Genomic DNA, 24258 nt, shown 5'->3' on the forward strand with positions numbered 1-24258 from the left:
TCCTCCTGTATAATTTTTTGTTGGTATTCTAACGTCAAAGAGTTTTAGTTTACGAAGAGAATGTTACAACTTCTGTGAAATTATTCTAAATAGCGATACCATGTTCCCTTAAAATTGTGCATTTATCCGTATTTAAAAAAGTGTTTATCTGAAATATGTGTGTGTAAGTTGACAGTGTATACATGCGTACATTGCTGGAGGGTGAAAGTTTGTAGACGGTTAAGTAATATAGTATCAAGATGACAAACATGTGAATTCGCTTCTTTACTCTATGTTTAATATATTTGACCTCTTTTCCAAAATCATGGGCTTACACATCAAACATTTGATACATGTGTCGCCTTATTGCAGGTAAACCACAAGTTATTATCAAACTCTTTACACATACAGTGTCTGCGCATTTTACATGTTTGGACCGGGGACTTGTAATATTTGGATACACTTCTGTTGGTTTTTTAGTATGTATGTTCTAATAACGTATCAAAAAAGAAACTCACTTTGAATTGATCCTGTCCAGACGCTCTATTGTCATCGTTTTCGAGGAGATTAGTCTAACACGTGTAACCAAATCCTAATCGGCGACACGCTATCTGCCAGAATGTTTCATCATCACTGAATCTCATAGTTGCGTAGATGTATATAGTTGTCTCAGTGGAGACTGGGGTCATTGCCGATGTAGTACCTCGACAATTATGTTAATTGCGCTATCATAACTGATTATCACATAAATGTACAGCATTCTGGAGTAATAGCTCGATAAACTTACATTTTAAGTAAACTATAATTGTGATATGGTTATTTTAGTTTAGGTTAAGGTAGCGAGACTATTATTTGTGTTGAAAATTACGATTTTCACATTTATTTATTAATTGATGAAATGCACCATAAGCTTTCATATGATAAAGTCAATATAACATAGAATGTCATGTAAGTTGGTTAAAATGTAGATTTTCTGAAGGGAAGCAAGGCAGCCTCAGTAGTGTTTTCCAAAATCAACAACACAGGTTTAATCTGTGTGCCTATAAGTTTCAAAGATAAATTCAAGACAAAGCAATGTTAGGATGTGTTATCAGTAGCTATCTGACACACAATGAGTGTTTCCAAACATTTGAGTGGTTTGTCTCCGTCCCTGTTTGTTTCACAGATTAGTCATTTGCATATGAATGTGTCAGACGCAAGGTCACACAGCCACTGAAAAAAATCATTGATTTTGGTGTTTTCATATGCCGAATTTATCCAATTATAGCTATCTCATTCCTTTATTTTTTTGGTTTCCAATAGCCTTACACATTTGGATGTCCCTACACATGGTAAAACAGACCTTGATGGGAAAACAAATTGATTGTGCCGATAAACAAGCTCGAAAATCTTTGCTGTTACTTCATGGACGTTTTGTAGGAGTTTATGTTTTTCAAAATACAAGGTCTTTAAAAAAAATAACGTATACTTATTGTCGTCGGATTAACACAAAATGTTCACAGCTTTAAGGTGACAATGAGAGGAACTTGAATGTGTCCAGACAAACTATTTCATCGATTATTTACCAACGAGTTGTGGTTTGAGTTGGGGGCAATGCGACTAAAACAGTAATTGAAATTCAGGACACTATTTTTTTAAAACGCGTTGCTTGAATAAAACTGACCAGACACATTCAATTTACCAGACTATTGAACAACTAGGAAAAGTGAAAAAAAATACTTCTTATCGCCAGCATAAATGCGTAATTATTTGTTTTACAGAAAAAGTAATTTTTCACCTTTGATTGAGTAACGCGTCGTAGAATGCAGATACGGGCATGCAAAATACACTTGTGAAAAGCTTGAAGTCTGGCGATTCTAAAAATATATATTTTCCCGGGTCTATTTGTAGTCATTTAGTCACAATTAGAAGATGAAAACAAGTATGCAAATAATAGTCCCGCTACTTTAAATCAGGCGAAAAATATATATTACCGTGAAATTTGAATCGAAAACAAAAAACTTTGTCGAACTCGAGTTGTGTGTGCATTTTTCGTGTACGATTTTTAAACACATATCACTGCGCATGTGTCAAATCAAAGAAACCCCATATACTGCGACCGCCTGCCTAGTATATAACTAACTCTCGCCTAAGTGGAGTAATTTCAGCTCACATTAATGGTAGGCTCTCTTGAAGCGTAAACACCTACTTTGGCAGCATAGACTTAAATGGCCACGAAACTAGAAGTAGAGCATCGATTCTATTACAACAGACATACCTGGCAGTGATTTGCAGAGTAACCAACCATGTTTCCCGAGGATAATCATAATACAAATTATGCAAACTATATGAATATACTTCATTTCACCTTGTTATTAAGAACGTTCATAATTGGATTTATTTAATGACATCATATAATAAATTATACACAAATATTGTATTTGTATTATCAGGATTTTAATCACACACTTAAGTGTTATCCACAGCAGCCGCTTGGATATCAAAAGGCCCAATATAAACCCAAACTGTCGAATATCCCGAATAATCCCAATGGTGAACGGTTGTTATAAATTACACCTAATACACTTTACTGAGCACACAAATAAATTGGAACGATTCGAACCCAGCTGTGGTAGATTACGTAGGCACCCAATCTATGTCTGTGTGTTTGAGCAAGATTTCCCGATTGAATTGGTTAATTTAGAGGTTAACAATTAAATTAAACAGTGCATGGTTACGTAATTGTGAGAAAAAATTTTAACGTGATGACATCCCGTGATTTTTGTTAATGCAATTATGTTATATAATCATGCGACACAAATTACGAGAAGTATTTCTGTGGAACACAAGTATATGCACAGTGGTTTGCGTAGATAGTAAGACAGTTGATATGAACACCGTAGTAACCCAATCGATCTAGTAATATGCAATTCAAAGTGGTAATAATGTCGACAATAACTGCGAAGACGTAAAAGTCGATAGATATTTTTTGTTGTTGACTGAACATACCAGCAATGTATCCTGAAAATTGCGCGAATCTTTGTCTGCCATTGTCATTGTACAATCAATACTACATAGAAAGAAGTGAATGGGTTATTTTCCTCGTTTTTTTTAATGGTTATATAATTTAACAACATTTGTCACAGTTGGTAAAGACCCATGCATTACGCATGCGTGCATTACATTCAGATTAGTTAACACGTAAATCACTCGCTGACTCGAATTAGAAGACGCTTTCCATTTTCTACTTCATTCTACACATACATACATACCTATGTATGCTGACAACCAGTAACAATTATGTATTCAGTGTTAAGAGTCTCAAATGATAGATCAAATCAGAATAACATTTAGTTCTGAATATCAATGCTCCGCGGCGCGATGTGTTTCTCGCGTCTAACATAAAAAAAACGCATAAACTACAGAACTATACATGTACGATCTGTACACTTTTGGAGATTTTATTAAACATGACCAATCCAATGAATTAGCACTTAATTTGAAAGCGGTGTGGATAATTTACGCCCGATTACTTCCTCACACAAGTCGCCCTATTTTCTCGTTGTTTTTTTGGTAAATTTAATTTAGTCACACAAAATCGATTGCCACAGCTTGTGATAAATGGGACTCTGTTGTAAAATAACGCTAAGACGTCGATGAAATGAAACATAGTGGACAATATACCCGATAGGGAGTTGGAACCCTACTGTTGTGATGTGTATAAAACTTTCTAAACAGGTAAATATTTGTCATTGTGTTAATACACGTCGGTACATAGTTTCATGCCACAAGCGTAGACCAATGTGTGTAAACAGGCGTATAGTGAAAGGAAAAACCAAGTAAACGCGGCTCGCTAATTGTACGGGTGCCATTTCATGTCATGCGATAAGAAGGCAAACCTAATTTTTAACAACTGTGTCCCTCGTGTACAGGATTCAAAGCTGGAGCTAAATCGAATCATGCCGGCAGCTTCGAGTGATCACAGTTCTCTACAACGCCTGCTTTATAATCACGAAATTGCGGTGAAACGTACGTAATTACACAAATTTAAGAAATATGATGCGGTGCTTGTTTGAACATGAATATCTGGCCTGTAGCAAATCATCACTCACAGTTGTGACCCGTGTATTACTGCATTAGCAGCTGTTGGCTAGAATATACTGAAGACAGCAGCGATATGGCGTTGGAAATGGAATACTATTTACATTTCACCGTTTAATTTAGTTAAATGAGTACAAGAATAACTATATATACGTATACAGCTTACTTATTAAGTATATTCACTAGCGTATAGGCGTGCGATCCATTACGTTATGTACGTATTTATCAACAGTACGAGTGTGTACGTCGTGCAATATTAACAACGCTGTTTTGTTTATCAGCAGAATATTGTGAGTCGCGCTTTAATTACCGGGAAGGCCAGAGGTCTGGCATCTAATCAACTATTGCCCCAAATAGCAGGCCATTTACAATTCGCTGCAGCTCATCGCCATGGCAATTTGTGTGGTTTTGGAGTACTAGTGAAGCAGAACAAATTAATATCAGAAATATATATATATATGTTTCGTTATTGAAATGAAAAAAAAAATCCACTGAAAATTACTATTACGCATAAAGCAATAAACTCAATACATCTCAACACGTAATATATATGTAAGTATATTCCATGTGTGTTTATAAATGTATTAAGTGATTTACTGGAATTGGCTGGATTTTAAAACTGCAAGATAGAATTATTAACATTAATTGTAAGTGATGTACTCCCTGTGATTTATTATCATACTTTTTAGCTATGAAGTACAATCAATTTAATGACCTCGGCATGTCTCTATACAATGCAATGTTCATCAATCGTTTCTATGCATGCAATGTCTGCTTTTAGAAACCTGATTACAGTGTCACACAGGTCGCTGGGTGTCTACCCGGTCATCGTTTTTTTTTTAAACATAAATCGTACTCTGGGTCTGCTATTGCACTATTCGCCGCCAGCGTTTGTAAGCGCGCGCGTAAATGGGATGTCTAACTACACTGCACGTGAAATGCTAGGAAGGATTGACCTTGTGCGACGCGCGCTGTATATTTTTAACGAGAAATAAATTCATTTGGCGTCACATTCGTTGATTATACAGACTACCGTATATAGCCGTATCGTTATAGAAAGGGTGACGTCAACGCAACGTCCCTCTCACGGCCTCCAAAGATAAGGACACGCTACGTAAATTTGCTCACTGTATTCATTAGCTTCAATTTCGCTCTGCTATGAATGTGGTAAAACGTAATGAGGCAAACAACAAACTTGAAATCAACCTTGTAGTGTAATTGGCAGCGTGAACTTCGCTAAGTACGCTGCGTGGGCGTGGTTCATTTCATTGCGCGCTGAGTGTTGAGAGAGCAATACTTCGTAGTTTGGATTCCAGCGACGTTATGGCTTGTTCTTTCTGTGGTATTAAGTACTCTCTCAGATAATGCTGACACGGGGAGTCAGCTTACAGGATATAACCATAGCAACGTATCATATTTCTCAAAGCCGCGATGTAGAGTAATATGAATAATGGTTTGCTCAATAGATTAAAGCGTACGGTCACAGTCGTTACACTCGTACAAGACGCGTTCCAACTTGAATGAATTGATCACGCATGCGTTGTATGTCGCATGTGGACCGCGCCAAACTAAGGGCGGCAGGCAAGCGTGCTTGGGACAGTGCATTGCCAGAGATGAATAATAAGTAAACGTATATACGGTGCCTTCGTGATAGAAAAGAGTGAAATAGATATAAGTTTGAAAAGAAAATAATTTCATCGCGAAATAACGGGTAAAATTCGCGAACAAGAATTTGCGCAATCGTTCTTCGTCGATGACGGCGCTGTTGAATATTCCTTACGCCGCTCATGTATACGGTTCGTGCGACTTTCGTGTAAAATCCATATAGAAATTAAATATGTAATACTAGTAGTTCTGTCGTTGTACACTAATCGTATGTTTAGCAAACATAAGAAGGAGGACATAACAAGAAAACAATGATATAGATATGTACCATGTGTCTTGTAGAACTAAACATGACATCAAAACGGGTACAACACAGATATAAAAACCGTGACGTACTATCTGCGTCTATTTCGGGTGATCAAGACCAGGGGCTGATTGAACACAGAAAGCCTCCGTAATTTGATGGCACTTACTGTTAAGTGCTTCTTGCGTAACAACAAATGGTGCCTTGCCCCCAATTTGATGGCTCTATTTACAACTAGCTTAGCGTGAAAATATTGCCCTGCGGATCAAAATAGGAGAACTGTGAGAAGCAGAATAATTGAAGCTACAATAAACAAAAAAAAAACGTTTCTATAGCATAAACAACGTCCCTTATTATTTTTCTTTTACATTGATCTCAGACTGTGAGGTTAGAGCGGCGATATTATTTAACCACAGTCCCTCAAAAAATGTTTCATATACTCCGCCAAATTGTTGAGGGACTGCGATTAAACAAATCTTGATTTTTTTAGTCGGTGTATGTTTGTATAAATTCGTTCCGTAAATAATGCCACCATTGGTAAAGGCTGACAGTGTTTAAACAAACAGTAATGGAGTGTCTGAAAACAGTCAGTATTCACACAAGCTAAGTTAAAGGGGAACTAAATAGAGCCTATGTTGGTGTTTGTATTTATCAAGTTATGTATATTGATTATAAATTTGAAAAAAAAAAATAAAAAAAAAATAATTATCTTCAGAGTTATGATGATTTAAATATGAGAAACCATAAACCTGCGAAGGACTTCCGTTTGCGCCATCTTGCCATCAAAACACGCCCTCATGAGGTATAAACAGGTAAGGTAACAAAGCATGATGACGAAATAGTATCTGATTAAATATAAGCAACTTAGGGAGCCATAGTTGGCTGGACTGGTGAATTGACTTCTAGTCTAGGTTGTTTCGACTTTTACGTTAATGTTATTTAGAAGCGTATCAACATACAAACATTATGAATGTGCGATTGATCGAGACAGGTTTTTTGTTTTGTTTTTTGTCTAACTGTCTAATAAATGCTGTTTCCAGTACTGCACTGTGCGGCGTGCAAATTATTCAATTTAGTATAGATGCTGGAGTATGCAATCTTGAGTTCGTAGGGTGGTGGTGGAAACATTTTCGTCCATGTATTCACGGGGCTGCACTGGCAAATCATGGAACAAGTGTCACAGGAACACCAAGCAGATTGTTCACAGACTTCCATGTAATTTGAAATAAAACTATCATCGTCGACGATATACTCTCATCACTCACACTGGACTGATCTGAATCTTCACAGTGTACCGTACTTCTCTGATCATAAGCCCGGAGGCATGAACACGTAATGGAAAAGTAAGGGATGAGCTTGTACTCGAGGACCAACTCAGAAAAAATGATTTTGTTTTGGGGATAACACTGTAACCATCTTGCAAACAACGACAAATTATCCAAAAAAGTTATTCTTTCACCACGCCGGGCTCGGGAAAATAATACTTATTTTTGAAAAAAAATGCGTCATTGATTTGAACGACACTTACAATGAAGAAACAAACATGTTCATAAAAAACACACATTTTATTACAATACGATTTACATACCGTCTGAATTTACGGTGAAATAATGGGTAGGGTCTGTGAGGAAACAGTGGACGAAGGCATTTATTATTATCTTCGTTTTGGTATGTTTTCGATCGTACGCAAACTCTCGACGCAAAGCAATTTTCCACCATGAGGTTTTTCAGCACGATTTGACCTGGAACAACTTCCTTCAACATAACAGGTCATGTCTTTCATTAACCAATCAAAATGATGTGTCGTAATGATGAAATTTTCCGGTTATTGACGATGATTTTTTAACGCAATGCGGAAGTGAATTACCGCAATGTTAAAATGCGATCTGTAGCACTGATTACAACGAAAAAACGATGATTTTTTTCCCTAAAAACTGTCGATTCGCAATTTCCGAAATATAAATGACGGTTAATAGTAACCGTGGGTAAACTGAGTGTGGAGGAAGAATTTAAACACCTTTCTCGGTCGCCAACATGTCTCATCGTTCAAACCCTAGGCCTTTCATGATAGTCTCAAAGTAATCCATGCCCAATAACCAGGTACACGACTTAATGATCACATTTTTGGCTTTTCGAAAGCTACTACTCAAAGAAATAGGGATTACTCCAGAATTGCAACATCGGGGTTCATCCTGAGTAAATGACAGAATAGAAAGCATGCGAACCACGTTGTGTACGTTCGCCATGCACTCCGAGATTAATGCGAGTTTTCTCATAAAACTAAAAGCATGAACCAAACTACCATGCCATTCACGATTATTATGAAATGAAACACACCTTTTACACGCATATTATAATCGTGAATGCTCTCAACTCGATAAATACCAAGTAAAAATATAGGGATGGGCTTCATACTCGAGAGAGACTTACGATCGGGTACTTTAACGCAATTGGGCTTTCACTCTCAGAACACTGTGGTCCAAATGCATAAGGCTCTAACCCAAGTTTTAAAAAGCACATTGTGCATATAAAAGTTGAGTTTATACTAGTAGTACACAATGCTTGGCAGCATGAACGGCTATGTACAATGGCGTATACGAATGTGATCAGATACTAAAACGTCATAGCTTTGAAAAGTACCCGGATGTTAAATATGTTCGTTCGTTATTTATTCTTGTTTAATTGCAAGCACTTCAAATGCCTATCCAAGCTACAGTTATAATTAAAACAAAATTAAACCACTGCAATATTATTTCGAATACAGTTTAGAATATACACAACTATAAATTAAGGCCGCATTTAGGTTTGCTTTAAACAGCCTGATTTTGGATCGAAACTTACCGTGTTCTATTTATAAGACGTTACGCGAACACAGTACGTTAGATCTTGTTTATATTCAGTAGAACGCACGTGCGTCTTGTAGATTACATGTTAGTACAGTTTTGGGTTTACCTTCATATTTTACTGAACGAATAGTGGATTGCCTTGAAACCGTAACAACTTGTTTGTTTGTCAGTCACATGCGTGCGTATACAAGTAACTAACTTGAATTGGCCGACGTGTCGTAGATTCTCTTCTGATTATATGACAGAGACACGCATGTTGGAGATGTATGGATTCCGATCTCATTTGTTATACATTCCACATACTGTTGCACAGATCTGTATTTTTACTTTACTTTTGTCATTCATTCAAATTCACGAATCTGTACTTATTTTTTTTTAAACTTATTATGGATATTCTCAAATATACAGCACGTGTAAGTGGCAAAGGGAATAGTAGCCTATACGTAAACTCTCATGAATTCCTACACATATAGCATGTACTCCATTAATTCCCCTGCATACCAATGCAATGTGTTTGTTCCAATAAAGTACATGTACACTACCTCATTCTCTGTTGTTATGTAAGCGCATTTATACTATAGATATACGTCATCAGCTGTCACTATAATTTAATCTGACCTCGTGTCGTCTGGAATTAGTCATTCCGCGAATGAGAGTTCAGAGATTATCCAAAGTGCTTCCTGGTGTCTTGGTGACATGATATTTCCGAGATTGCGGCACGTTGACTAGTATCACCAGAAGACCACAATTGAGAAATATTGATTGTCGCGTCTTCTGAAAATACATCGTGACTACTTCATTTTTGAAGTTGCCAGTTTGGTGTTAATAAAATCACACGCTTCGAAATATACTGATAAGTTATCTTTAAAAATATATATATACAATAGTTTTGAATTGCTTCCTGGGGGAGAATTGCTTCGTACAATAATCAGAAATATATTGGTCGGTGCGTGGGTGGCCTACGATGGTATATTTTTGAAACCTATAACGCGATGCATATTCAGTTCTTCCCGCTTTAGGGGATGATAAAAAAATGCTTTTAATGAACTTCAGGCTACTATAAATAACGCGTCGAGTTTTTTTCAATAGATTTCATTTAAATTGTTTGGTTTGGTGCGTCATCATCTGAAAGAGTCCCATTGATGGTACCTGATTTAACCTGTGTATAGTCGACGGGAACATCTGCGTCTCTACGGTATATCGTGACAGATAAGGGCCCAATCGCTTTGATCAGCGATGCAGATTACATCCGGGCTTGACGTATGATTCTCACTGAGATTTGCCAGGAGCGTCGTATCGAGAGAGCATTACAGGTGTCAGATTTCGTACGTGCGACGGTCAACCGGGCTTTGTGTATAATGATCATAGTCTATAGGAACTGGTATTTTATTCCTCACTCTGACTACTGTTTTGTTATTTTTATTTCTTCTGATATCTCAAAACACCACTAAATAAATGTGTTTTTGGGCATAGCTTTCTTAACTTCTCTAAAGATGTGAGGCCAGGTGCTTTGGGATCTTGTGTTTGTATGCATGAATTGTTAGTATTGTTTTCGTTGAGTTGTTTATCCACGGGGCTTGACATTTGATATGGTGTGCATTTACTCAATTTGTATGTTCAGTACCATACTACACACCGTACAGTGACCCCCGTAATTGACAGGCACATTACTTGTCTTTGCGTGTTAGTTGAAACCCTGCTCATGATGAAGATAAACTCGAAGCGCACATTTGCTGAACTCGAGATAATGGGTTTATGACAGTATCTTGCACTATAGTGGTAGAAGTGTCATGATCATATTCCGATTCTCTTGGTAATGCAATTGGAATATGCCATTATAAGAACAGTTCATATTGCGAATTAAGCATGGAAAGTGTGTTGAGTTGATTTGTGTCGCGGCGCTGTGTTGTGTTGTATTGCATTTTGTTTAATTGCACGTGTATCCTCAACATACGAATGCTACATGACCTAGCGCATCAATATCAACATGATAGTGAGTTCGACATATACGTCATAGTGACACCGGATACGTTTATTGAGCCCCAGGATATATTAGGGTACACTCGGTGACAAAGAACTTCCCAATGACTCTGTGTATTTATTATGAATGAAAATAGCGAATTCATGAAAAATACTAGGTATAATGATATAAAATCATGAAACCGCATGGAAGGGTTAATGAAGAACTACTGTCATGTCGATTGCTTCTTCGTTAGGTTGTTTTTAAGAGATAATATTAGTGGCATATTGTATATCTTTTTACTAGAATACTTGCTATAGTTTCAAATTGCAGATTGTTTCATTCAGTTTCACTTTATGTAGTTACAGCATTACTTATTTCAGGGGAGTTACAATTTTCTTACAAATTCTATGATGGTTGTGGTTGTGGTTCCACTCGCCAGGGAAATCATTTTTTTTATTTTCATGATGCAATTACTCACAGTTGTTTATAAGGATTGTGGGTTAGCAGACCTGTCAATTACAGGTTAATCATTTAAAGGATTTGAATTGTGTCAACAAAATATGGAAAACGTTTTACGTTACGGGGATTGTAAAAAGCAGTCTTACACATACACATACAGTCTAATAGATTCTTCCTAAATAAACGCATGTGAAATAATCGTTCATTTGTGTCCATTAAAAATACTATTAATTATTGGTGTCTAAACAATGCTATTTTAAATATCAAATACCTGAAAGAAAAAGTTCAATTCACCTTGCACTGGATCACCAATGGTTATAAATATCACATTGCCGAGTGTGTTTTTTTTACACAACTTGAGATAAATTTAAGGCTCCATGTTCATAAACCACATTTTCAATAGGTTTTTTTTCTTTATTGAAGGAAATAACAACATCAAATTAGGGTTGATAATGTGCAATTTCGTTAAAACCCCACAGTTACATTTAAAGATGAAGTATATTATATACAAACATCTCTGCACAAAAAGGATTAAGGGGAGTCAGCGCTACCTGTTGTGTATACGCGTTAAGCCTTCTAATTCAGTTGATGTAAAGGAAAATCCGAGATATCGCTACTTTGATAAATGACGAAGCTCAGTTCCGTAATCGCGGTGTACGTATTCAAATTCACGTTTACATAGCGCAATCGGATAAATTGCATTCCACGATTGAACATCGCTTGACATGTTTCTCATACAGTATGTTGTGTTCATATACAGTAAAGACTGACACAATACTATGATATTCTACCTACCATATGTTATTTATTCCCCATTGTATCCATATATTATCATACATTTCTCCCCAATGCCAACATAAATTGAATATCTGAGTTTTATTTGGATGGAGCTTTATTAAACATATTTAAAATAAAAATGAGCGCAATTGTTTTGACAACTCTCACATTCATCTGTAAAGGAGTTTTTTTTTCTGTTTTTTATCATGCAACTGAATAATTGAATCGTGCGATATCTTATTGCTACATTTTGTATTTATTTTACCTGTCCACGTCCTATTTCTATAGTCTGAATATATAATGAAACGCGTTGCTAAAGTATATTTCTATATTGGCGCAATAAGCATGGGCTACTTCGTACGTTAAGTGTGCAACAATGGCATTTTATTCCCATTATATCGCGGGACTTAGGCTATGAAGATAGTCTACCAATCCAATAACCATGGTAACAATGTGTCCTAGAGGCAACTGGTGGTTTCGAGAATGCATTATAATTAAATATTGCAGGATTTACGCGGTATTCTGCGACCAGTTCAGTGATGATGTCAATAACCGCGTTTCAAATCGACAAGAACGCACACATCGGCATATTAAAACGCGGTGGTCGTCGCGCAGCGCGTGTTCGAATTTCATGTGAATAAACAATGTATTTTACACGCGTCGATACGTAGCTATGAGTCCCATATCGAACAGGACGCAGCGCGACGACTGCCGCCCTTTAATATATCAAAATTTGTCGTAATGTTTTCTTCTTGAGAGGGGGGGGGGTCTTTCCAATGTGTTGCCCGCTAGTATCGACACTGTGCTGTACGATTAAATCATGTCAATACTTTATTAATTGCAATTACTTTAGTCTGCGGCACAGTGCTATGAACTAAGATAGGGGCGGTTCATTTTGGCAATTGGAATCTAAATTGTGCCCCACCAGTAGATACAAGTTTTGGGCGTATATTTACAGTTTCTACCTGCTTAGAAACATTTTCTATAATTTATCTCCACATTATCCAGACACAGAAATAATGCACTGGGCTGTTTTAATGTTTTATTTTATAATTACATAATTGCAAGGCGCTATATTGAAATTACCCCGTAATACGATGTATATTTGCCACTATGCAACTAATCTCTAAACCCACTACACCAATGATTAGAATAAGAGAATTCTATATTTATATATTCACTCACACATGGTTAGGCGGGTCAGAGGTCTGACGCCATACGTGGTATTACCTTTGCTATTATCGCGTTAACACGAAATTCGATTATATTCCAACCGTCTTGTCGCCATCTTTTTAAGCAATTTCCAGTAAAAAATCACCAAGGGTTTCATTGATATATATATATATGAGAGTATTATATCGGACTCGGTTAATGCGGAAAATAAACCAAATTAATATTTAAATTTCTAAATACACGAACACTGTTTCCGGTGTATGTACTCGCCGCTCTATTTGTTAGTGAATGTGCTAAAATAGCAATGTTTAGATTGCAGTTAGTTCGTGTTTTTCAAGAACATCGCACACATCGCCTCGTCCTCAAACTGATATTGATCACGAGTTTAGTCGACGTTGCCGCCACGTTGCAATCCTAAAGGTTGAAGTATTAAAATTGGAAATATCCCAGGCACTACCATTGTCGGGGATGTGTCACGTGTTGTCATGTTGTCATAATTACGAGCTGGTTGTAATTATTGTTGTCTTATCTCAACCGAGAGACTCCGTTGATACAGAAGCAGAGGAATATTATTATTTTGATTGCGAATACTTGCGACATGTGTAGCATATGATTAGGAAATGGCATATGTTTGCATGTGTTTACTGAGCTGCGAATACACTGATACACAGACAACACGGGGAGGTTAATGTCTATATAAGGCAAACCAAATATGCGTCTTTACAATAATGCTTTTAATCTCCACACGCGACAATTGTCGAATCTTACTTTTCTAACGCGACAAACCCAATAAAACACTGCTCTTCCCGAAGTGGCGTGTAACTATTACGTTTTAACACATTAACATGGAGCGCTTTGTTGTCCATTACGAATTTATAGTTGCGCTGCTCTTCCAACAATGTACAGACATTACTTCACATTATATGGTAAAAAACATGTACTTAAAACTGTTTGAATTGACTTCATACAACCTAATTTATTGCATTTATGGTATTATTATAGCTTTGAAAGGTTTACTGTCATTACCTGATATTGCATAACAAACCTTAAAAAAAATACTCATGTTTGATTTTTTTTCTATAAAAACGAGTTTCCATAATCAAGATACCTTTTTGATTGCCTTTCATACGGAATTCCTTTAAAATTTCTTAATGGTATTCATATACTAGACATATTTCAACACCCAACTTTTGACAAAACGATAATACACTGTTTTTAGAAAAGATTCTACGACGCTTCCGACACAAATTTCTTGTTTGTTTCTTTTCACTTTACGCAACGTATATAACATAGCTTTAAAGCCGTTTATTTTCAAATTGCACAATATCCCGAGCTGTTGTGTAAATGCGTTGAATGGACGCATATAATAGAAACGTGAAACAACTCTATCATGCAAATATTTGTACAGTTAATAGATACAAATAAAGGCAACACAAAAATAAAGGTTTGTCTTTTCCAAACACAGCAGCAATTGCTAGGTTCCTAGGGATGAGATAGACATAAGTGTATAAAAACATAAAGACACATTATGAACCACTGACGCATCATCGATGGCAACAGATGTCCCGAATGAGTGAGAATATTCTGCATACGCCCGTACTAGTTAAAAAATATGTATGTGATATTGATAATTCATGAAATATCCTCTACGGAGACGCCATAATTAAGAATACTGTCTCGTACATAGCTCTATATAGAGACGCTATAATTAAGAATATTGTCTCGTACATAGCTCTATATAGAGACGCTATAATTAAGAATACTGACTCATACATTGTACTATATAGAGAGGCAACAATTAGAAATACTGCCTTGTATATTGGCCCATATAGAGATGATATATTTAGGAATACTGTCTCGTATATTGTCCTATATAGAGACGCCATAATTAGAAATACTACCCCGTATATTGTCCTATACAGAAATGTCATAATCAGGAATACAGTCTCGTTTATTGTCCTACATAGAAACGCCATAATTAGAAATACTGCTTCGTATATTGTCCTATATAGAGAAGTCATAATTAGGAATACTGTCTCGTATATTGTCCTATATAGAGAAGTCATAATTAGGAATACTGTCTCGTATATTGTCCTATATAGAGAAGTCATAATTAGGAATACTGTCTCGTATATTGTCCTATATAGAAACGCCATAATTATGAATTCTACTCCTTATATTGCTTATATAGAGAGGCCATAATAATAATAATAATACTGCCTCGTATATTGGGTCATATAGAGACGCCATAATTAGGAATACTGCCTCGTATAGTGACCTGTATAAAGACGCCATAATTAGGAATACTGTTTCACACAATGTGGGAAATACACATAATTACTCTCTATGTCATGATATGACGTGAGGGCGCCCGGTGACAACAAACACACGTGAAATGTGAAGAACATGTATGTCGCAACATAATTATATATGTATCAAATATTGCGCCCGCTATCTCACAATGGATGGAATGATGACCTGTATTCTGACAAACCTTGTTTGTGCACTTAGTATTAGTTGCGTGTGTCTTGAGGCAAGCGTAACAAATCACAACTGATGGCGGTGCGCCTTAGACAAGAAGATTATTGATTTATAAAGCTAATGATTGGCTATAAAGATTGCCCATACATTTACATACGGTTATACAGCATAACATACCACCTAAGGAGATAACTCTGCCTACTCCATTGCCCCTTGTTACCTGTACTATTACTATAGACATTTGCGCTTACACTATATCCCTATATACTCGTAAATGTCTTTGCTCTTAGTCACGTAGACAGGTTTTAATGATGCCTCACTTCTATGAAGTGTCTCTATTTATATAATATGCAAAGGGAAGCCAGTTATGGTTTTTATTGACTGTTGGAGAAAACAGGAAATTTGCTTGTTGGAGATTTTTTTTTCAATATTATATCCGAGGCTAATATGGTGTGTGATGGATTGTTTTGCGGAGGACTAAGTCAACTATTGGCAGCATATTCAAATATGTACTGTGAAATTTAAAGTACTGAATATTCATGTTATTTACAGAATAGCTCACCCGTGCGGAGGCGGACCGGGATAAAAAGTGTGTAATTATCAATTATACTTGTGCAGGTTTTTGTACTCGTAACCGTTTTTTGTATCGTAGATTAGGAGTCCTGGAATATTATTTGACAAAACCTTCGGCATTGAAAGTATCACTGAATCACTAGAATAGGAAGCACGTGACACAGTGAAAATGGTTTCCTCGAACATTGCAGCCTAGCGTCCACCGAAAATAATGGTTCATTCCACACATGTCAAACATGACATCTCCATGAAAGGGCCATGAGGGTCATCCAGTAGTGTCTGGCTTTCTCGTTTCATAACACCTTGTTAATACAGTCGTTTCGTTAATAAACAAAAGCGTAAATTGGGATTTTTTTAAGAGCTAAAGTGATTGAAGGAAAATCGACCTTCTAAACGTTAGGCGATGAGAAGTCTCAATAATGTTAAATTCGAGGTAATTATATATTAATTATTATTGTCGCGCGTGGCTAGTCACTTGGCTTCCCAACTCTTATGAGAGCAACACAGAACAACTAAACCGTATAGTACGTACAGGTGATGATGTATAAACATAACGTGTTTCGTAATGTAGATTTATTTAAAGCATTCGATGTTATTTTATTTACTGTTTATTTGCCCGAAGTTTGTACGGAAACCATTCCGTCACGATTGACCATGCTATACATGCTATAATTACGATAGTTAGTAGGCTAATTTTTAAAACTATTTGTGATGTGCTTTACACCCAGATCGAGACTACATGCATTTATTCGCTCAGTAACATGATGTACGAAACCTGAATTCACTTTTAATTACTTCCAGTTCAATCTCAGTCAAAGTATTTCGATCTAGGTCATATTGTCGTAATTAGTGTCTCGAACTACTGGCATAGTATACCATGCAATGTATATTTGATCATTTAGCGAGGGGCAAAAACAAATTATTACACAACTGTAATATATACAATAATACGGGGTCTAGAATTTTACATATATCCTGATATCTCTGTATAAGTTTCGAAGCTTTTGGTTTCGAAGCTTTACGGGATCACCGCTCTGTGAGCACGTTTGACTAATATATTAACCTGCTGCTTTTCTATAAAATATTTATTTTTGGAACTATGCATAAATGAACCTTGTAAACATGTTTATTTCACAGGAAATCACAAATAGAACATAAGAATAGGGATATTATGTGCCACGGGTACATATGCGACAGGATCGTCGGTGCCCTTTCAATTTAAAGCGGTAACGGTTGTAACGATTGATTTTTTTCTTCGATTTTTATTTTTTAAAACATTTGTAACGGCCATTGCCAAAATATGGACAGTGAAAACCTAGCATATACGCTAGTAAATACTGATGTGCATTAAATCACTTGCAAATAAAAAAAGATGGCCGAGAGGTTGCGTCCGGGTCTCCAGAGAGCGCCATCTATTGGCCATCTAAATTCAGTTTTGTCAACGAACCTCGGGGATTACGGTACAATATGACAACTTTACCGAGGCTCCTGGTCGAAATGTAGAATTCGTCGCCATTTTGACTGCCTCAACTTCCCTTTGACAGCCTCTCACTGAAGGTTTCATGTGTTATTTCCCAGTGTGTAGCGTGTATAATAGTGTGTGTCGTGCATCACAATTGTCTACGGTTCACATCGCATTTCATGTGAAGTTAGCCATGTGTAGGATCACTTTAACCATGCATGCAATTGTATCTAAACAATAATTCGGTGAGATTTGATCATCTTTATGTTGTTATATTTAAACAAAACAAAAACAAAAGAATGAGAGAAACAAAAATAGTGGAGTGTGTAAATACGAGGACAACACGGAACGCAATTAGGCCGAGATTAAGTGAAATTGTAAACAATTCTTTTGGTGATCATTAGCTGATGACGTCAAGCGTTCGAACTGCATTTGTATTACATAGTATGGTGAAATCAACATATTACGTATCACACACCTTTGACCTCTATTATATATGGGATCATATATAACGAATAATTTATAAACATTGCATTGTTTATGCATTGCGATGTCTTACAAGTACATCGAACCCGTGTGGGAAAATAATTTTGTTTAGGTAGTGCTTCGCCAACTCTAGACTCATTTGTCAATCAAATTTCAAGCGGGAAAGTTCACATGTGATGAGTGAACATCGATATAATTTGTAATACCGCCCCCACAGTTTACGGTTGTGCCCACGGCATGCCACGTAGCATTGCATAGTGTGTTCATATTTGATCGAATCTAATAATATATGCAATGCACACAAATCGCAACTTTGTCCAATGCTGCGATCAATTTTGAAAGAATTCTCTAGTCGAAGGTTTATGTCGCCATGGCAACGTCTTAACGATATTTTTCACTCTGTTTTCATTTCTGTCTCCTTCATTTTTCTAGTATAATGCTACGTCAGCAGAGGGTCACCGGTTCTGACTAGCTAATAATGTATAGTTTGAAATATAGTAGGGTGAATCCGCGAGCTAGAAATACTTTCCTCATTTCCGCCTTACCATGCACTTCTGTGAAAAATTTACGTGCGCTGCAAAAAGTTGATTTCGCCTCTACATTTACCGTTCAGTGCGTGTTTTAACGTGCGTTTTATTTATATTTTGCAATTCCAGATGTCGTATCGAAGTAAGACCCGCTCGCGAGATAACATCACGTTTATAGGACAACAGCACGTGAACGAGCAAGGGAGTACAAAACCAGCCGTACATAACTCGACTAGACGCACGAGCAAAGGCACGACAGTGAAAAGGACTGTGTATTCAGGATTACTAGGAGTACGGATCAAAACTAAGAAAGGGCTCTCGACAAAATGGGATTTTACCGAGCAGTTTGTCATCATTACCTCACAGTGTTTATCATACTACGATTCTCCTGTTAATTGGGTAAGTCTTCGGCGTAATCTATGTTCATGTTATCCCGCTGATATATTTCCCGCCAAAACGCAATTACTTGACAAATTTCAGACCACATCATTATTGTGTTTGGTCGTTTGCTTCTGAAAAATCATTTCATTTCCGGAAAATACATAGCGCTGAAGAATCAGTTCACCAATATAGCGAAAATAGAATTGCGTAAAACTCACTTGGCATTGGGAGCTGTGGTGTCTCTGCTGCGTAAATAGAGCAGTTCTTTCTTATTTGAAACTGACATTTCTACGTCAATATGAAATATTACTTGTAATATAAATGTTTATACATAAATATTTTTATCTATAATTATTCGAAAGCGAAGAGGCTAGTTTATTACAATATTGTGGAACCGATCACAATATAAATTAATTAAAAAAATAATATATATATATATATTTAGTATAATTTTGCAAATGCATTTTCATAGCATGAGACGCCAAAGCAAAAATTTGAACAATATCTATTGGCCACTCAACTGTATGAAAATAGTTACAGATATGGATATTATAAAAGACTAAAATAAAAAGAACCTAGCACTTTCTAAAGCCATGTACGAACCCGTATAGCCAATATATCAGGATATTTATAGTCGTACACGTACGTAAGCTAGCGTCAAAATATTCACGATTTTTTAATATCGAACTCTTCAATACAACGGAGAACTCTTTACCCCGGTATTCCCGCTGATTATAACCGTGAAGATTAAATTATCCTTATGACAGTCGTTATTACAGTTTACATATGTACAGTAATCACTATGACAACCCCTGAGAATTGTAGAACGCCCCGAATGTAAAAATCTGCACAGACCTTGTGAGCTGCCAAAATCAATTTCCCGTCGGCTGCGCTAGCGTGACGCGTCTCACAATTCTCAACATTAACTTTAATAGTATGTAAACAAATGGATAACAGCCTGCGTCCGTGACATGAAAGTCAGATTTAAAGAAAGTGTGATTTCTGAATCGTTTAAAATTAAAGCAATTCTAAAGCTTGTCGTCGTACAAATAGAACTGGTGCATATACAATATGACACAGAGTCGTGACTATCCCGCACTGTAACGACGCCTTATTATCGCAATAATTTCCGTCGTCTTCTTACGTATTTTTTTAGGTTTGTTCATTCAGACGTAACAAGACACAGGAAAAAACAATTTGTTACTCCAATTGAAAAATGTATTGCTTTGTAGAGTAATATCAATATTCTTTATACGTCTCTGTCTGATTCCTCGTGACAGTCATCACGTATACACGCCCTTGCGTAGCGTGGCATATTTAGATCCGATGACAGCACAGGTACACATGAAGTACAATATACATAATATTTCATATCTATAATGTTTTATTTTTACGTTACAACTAACGTTGCACACGCGGTGTATGCAGGTATCCACGCTGTGGAATGAAAGATGATTAAAATGCTTTTGCTTGATGACGTAACTTTTTGTATACGTGAGCGAAATACCGATGACTCGTTGAGTATTCTGAATGCGGGGTCCGAGCCCTATGGGTTTACCAGCAGAGGGAGAGATAGTGAGAGCAATGGCCGGGATATACAGCTACTGTGTGTAACAGAACCACTATAGCCGGAGTACAAATGCAATTCAATCAATATATCCACTAACCACACAGGCACAACACAATTAGTGCAAGTTTGTGTATAGAGGCATATATATTTGGATAGCATGTTTTTTCCTGAGACTGATGTGCAAATCTTCTATAAATGCATTGTCTATGTAATATTCAGTAACCTATACATTCCTTTCGTGGAGTATGTTGAGGTGTTAGAAGCCGAGTGCGAAATCATCAACGATTCCCGATTTGGCTTGCTTGGACTTATTATGAAGTCACCTACTCCTACTTAATCTCTCTTCACTGGCGCATCAAATGGTTTCAACTAACATTGGAAAAAATGTTCCTTTTGCGCATGCTCAGATATTCCATGCAGCTTGTTTTTAAAAAAAATCCTTCTACGAAATTGGATTTTACTACACCCAAATACAATGAGCTGCTATGAGTTTATTTATTGGTTGAAATGCTTTTTGTTGTTGCTTCGTTTTAATTATTATTGGCATATATATAGGATAGGCATGTCAATTCAAGCATTAATTAACATTAATGGGTAAGAGCTATTGAGATCTTTGTTGAACAAGAGTGCAATAAACAGCAAGGGTATGCAAGTAATAGCCGCATTTGCTAAGCCTGTATTAGCAAGGGACTTAATTGTACTATGCCCAGCGCCCAGGGGATAAATACGTCGATCATTCATACTCTAAATACGGATACTCTATGGCATGTTTTTTTGGTACAATTCCATGTTTCGGTCTTTCAAGTCGAAGACAGATTTTAAATTGATGTGGGATTTCAAACAGTTCTTATCAATGCATTTATTCTCGCAGGCCATACCTACACACTCACACAAGAAAGGCTTATTGACGTCAGCAAACAAAATGCATTGTTGTTTTTTTTCTAGGACAACTTACCTACTATTTTGGGTGAAAGAAAACTACCAGGTTCAATAGTATAGCGTGAACATTATTTTCAATACATATTATATCCCCTGATTAATACTTTCAAATGGGTTTTCTTATGGTCACCGTGCACGAGGAGCTCCTAGCCGAATGTTTTCATCACCGGAAATTTTTTCAAGAAACAAAAGTTCAGAATGTTTTCTCTGGTTTCCACGGTGAAATATAGTTTCATATCTCACAATGTTGCCTGCTTACACGGGATAAAAAAAAACGTATATTATTGTTCATATCAATCCTAATATTGTTAAAACATTTCAGAAACTATATATGTTCAATTAAATTGGTTGGATTCCAACGTGATAATCTGGTTTCCATTGTATACGATGGAAAGTTTTCCCCCCATAATGCATTGCACAGCGGCATGCTCAATAGCGCAAAAATAGAATCGGGCGAACTACCGTTCACGAACTTTCAAATCATCATGTATCGCCCATGAAATGTAATTTTGTGAATAAATAATTGCGCCATCATTCTGTAAATGTTAATGTGCTTTCATTTGAACTTTGAGCAATCCCAGTGTACCACTCTTTTTTTATTGTGCCCCTAGATCAACTTTATATGTGAGAATGTGAGAATATACTACAGACTAAAGCATGAACATCATTGAATTCCAAACCGACTCACTTAAATTTGTATAATTTTACGCAATTTCAAGTGATTGTGTTTATTGTGCTCGCGCCTTACTACTGTATTTTAGATGACAGTGCCGATTGTTTTGTAATTAATGGCTAATAACTGTACAATCAGCAAAACAACTCTTAAAAGGTTATATTCACCACCATGTTCACATGTATGGTATAACCCTCAATAAAGGATTATAAACAGATATCAACACATACTATCAAACCCTTTCCCAGAATAACACTTTCGGCGATACGCTAGTTATTCCCTCCGCCTCGCAAACATGACATTTACAACAGTAATATCGGGTTGCATAATTAACACATTCCCGTGTTTTCTCCACTTCACCACACACTATTCCATTTCGATGTTGATTTATTCATGACGTTTAGCGTTTTAACAACCGAACTGTCAAATGTAATCTCTCAATTGTGTACGGTGCTAAGCAATGCAATATAAAATGTTGATGTTGTTTGACATGATGGGTAATAAATACTTGAAGGCCAGCATTGCATAATCGTCATCTGTCAACTGCCTCCTCTGTCAAAATATTAATCTTGCATCGAGTTACCATGAGGTCAATAATGTTTTCTCTTGTCAGGAGCAGCGCTTGACGTGGTCTTATTGCGCTATTCTTGGTGACAATTGTTTTTAAATGGTTTTCTTCGGTGGTAATTTCATTCTCAAATGAAGCGTGTTATTAGGCATGGCTACGAATACTTTTGATCGTTAGAGGCACTCCACATACCTGCACACAATGTTCAGTTATTCGAATTAATATGTATTGTTATCTGCTTCTTTGTTGTTGCGTGTTGTTAAACTACTCGACGTTTCAATAAAATCATTTTATTACTGGAAAATTCAAATAAACGTTCCTTAAAAAAGCGTAAAGAAGCAGGCACGCCCACAAGTTCATTATATCGCAGTTGTCCCTTCTCAAGTCTCATATATATGTACACATCAATATAGCATTGACAGTGTAACAAATATATATCAAGATTAATCGCATGAATTTATTGAGTAGTCAGCAGTTTATTAAAAAAAATACAGCAAAGACTACAATCATAAATCAGTGTTCCGCGAGCTACATCATACATTTGCTATATAGCACTCATCATATACGCTACGAGGTCGTTATTTCAGATTTTTTTGGAAATGTTGATATCTCATGTTTAGTTACATTCGTATCACCGCGACAATCTTCATCGTGAAAATAATTGTTCGTGCTCATTGAGGATTCCGCTGAATTGTGACGAGTTATGTGTGTGTGTTCTATTTATTTGTTTATTTACGACTGTGTCAGTTTTAATTGAGTTATTAAACCTGCAGCTTGGATGTACTTTTTATAAAGAGATAAACTGATCAAAACTATAAACACAGAAATAAAACATTAAAATAATGGTTTTAATTTCCCCATAATTCACCCGCCAAGTACGTACACGTTTAATAGATGTCATTGCTATAGGTCATTGCTGCCAGTTTTGTATCAATATATAAGAGCACTTTTTCATTGCAACAGCAGCGTCGAACCCTCTAGAGATTCATCTCTATTCCCCTCAACTACATTAGGAACGATTCCGTGACTAGCTGAAACCAACTTATAGTATAATATTTGAACAAAATGGAAGAACTAACACGCGAAGGTATCATCTAGCATGAACGCATTTACGCCGCTCAGGGGAGATGAGAGATTGCAGTCTCAGCACTGTGTTAAATAGACTGTCAATCAGATCGACTTAATCGTGGCTTTCATCAAAAACGTTTTCAACAATGTTATCTTTTTTAAAAACATGACTGCCGGTTTAAAACTAATAATTGCGTTACAACAAACGCCAAGGATATAATGGCACCGAGAATGGTGAATATGCGCAGGTACAAACTGCTTTTCAGAGATTATATCTATACTGACAATGTGTCAATACTTTATGTTTTATATATATAGCTTAGTTGTCACAAAATCTACTCAAA

At 36.5% G+C, this 24258-nt stretch overlaps 1 protein-coding gene across 1 annotated transcript in view; it reads left to right on the plus strand.

The window, feature by feature from the left end:
- LOC144359138 (uncharacterized) overlaps window positions 1–24258 on the plus strand; it is a 63651-nt gene that overhangs the window by 7060 nt on the left and 32333 nt on the right. Inside the window, exon 2 of the mRNA XM_078012322.2 lies at window positions 18845–19114. Within this exon, the coding sequence (XP_077868448.2) occupies window positions 18845–19114 (270 nt within the window). The remainder of the gene's footprint in view (window positions 1–18844; window positions 19115–24258) is intronic.

Source organism: Saccoglossus kowalevskii, chromosome 3 (genome assembly GCF_978046115.1).
Source record: "Saccoglossus kowalevskii chromosome 3, keSacKowa6.1, whole genome shotgun sequence".
Lineage (NCBI taxonomy): Eukaryota > Metazoa > Hemichordata > Enteropneusta > Harrimaniidae > Saccoglossus > Saccoglossus kowalevskii.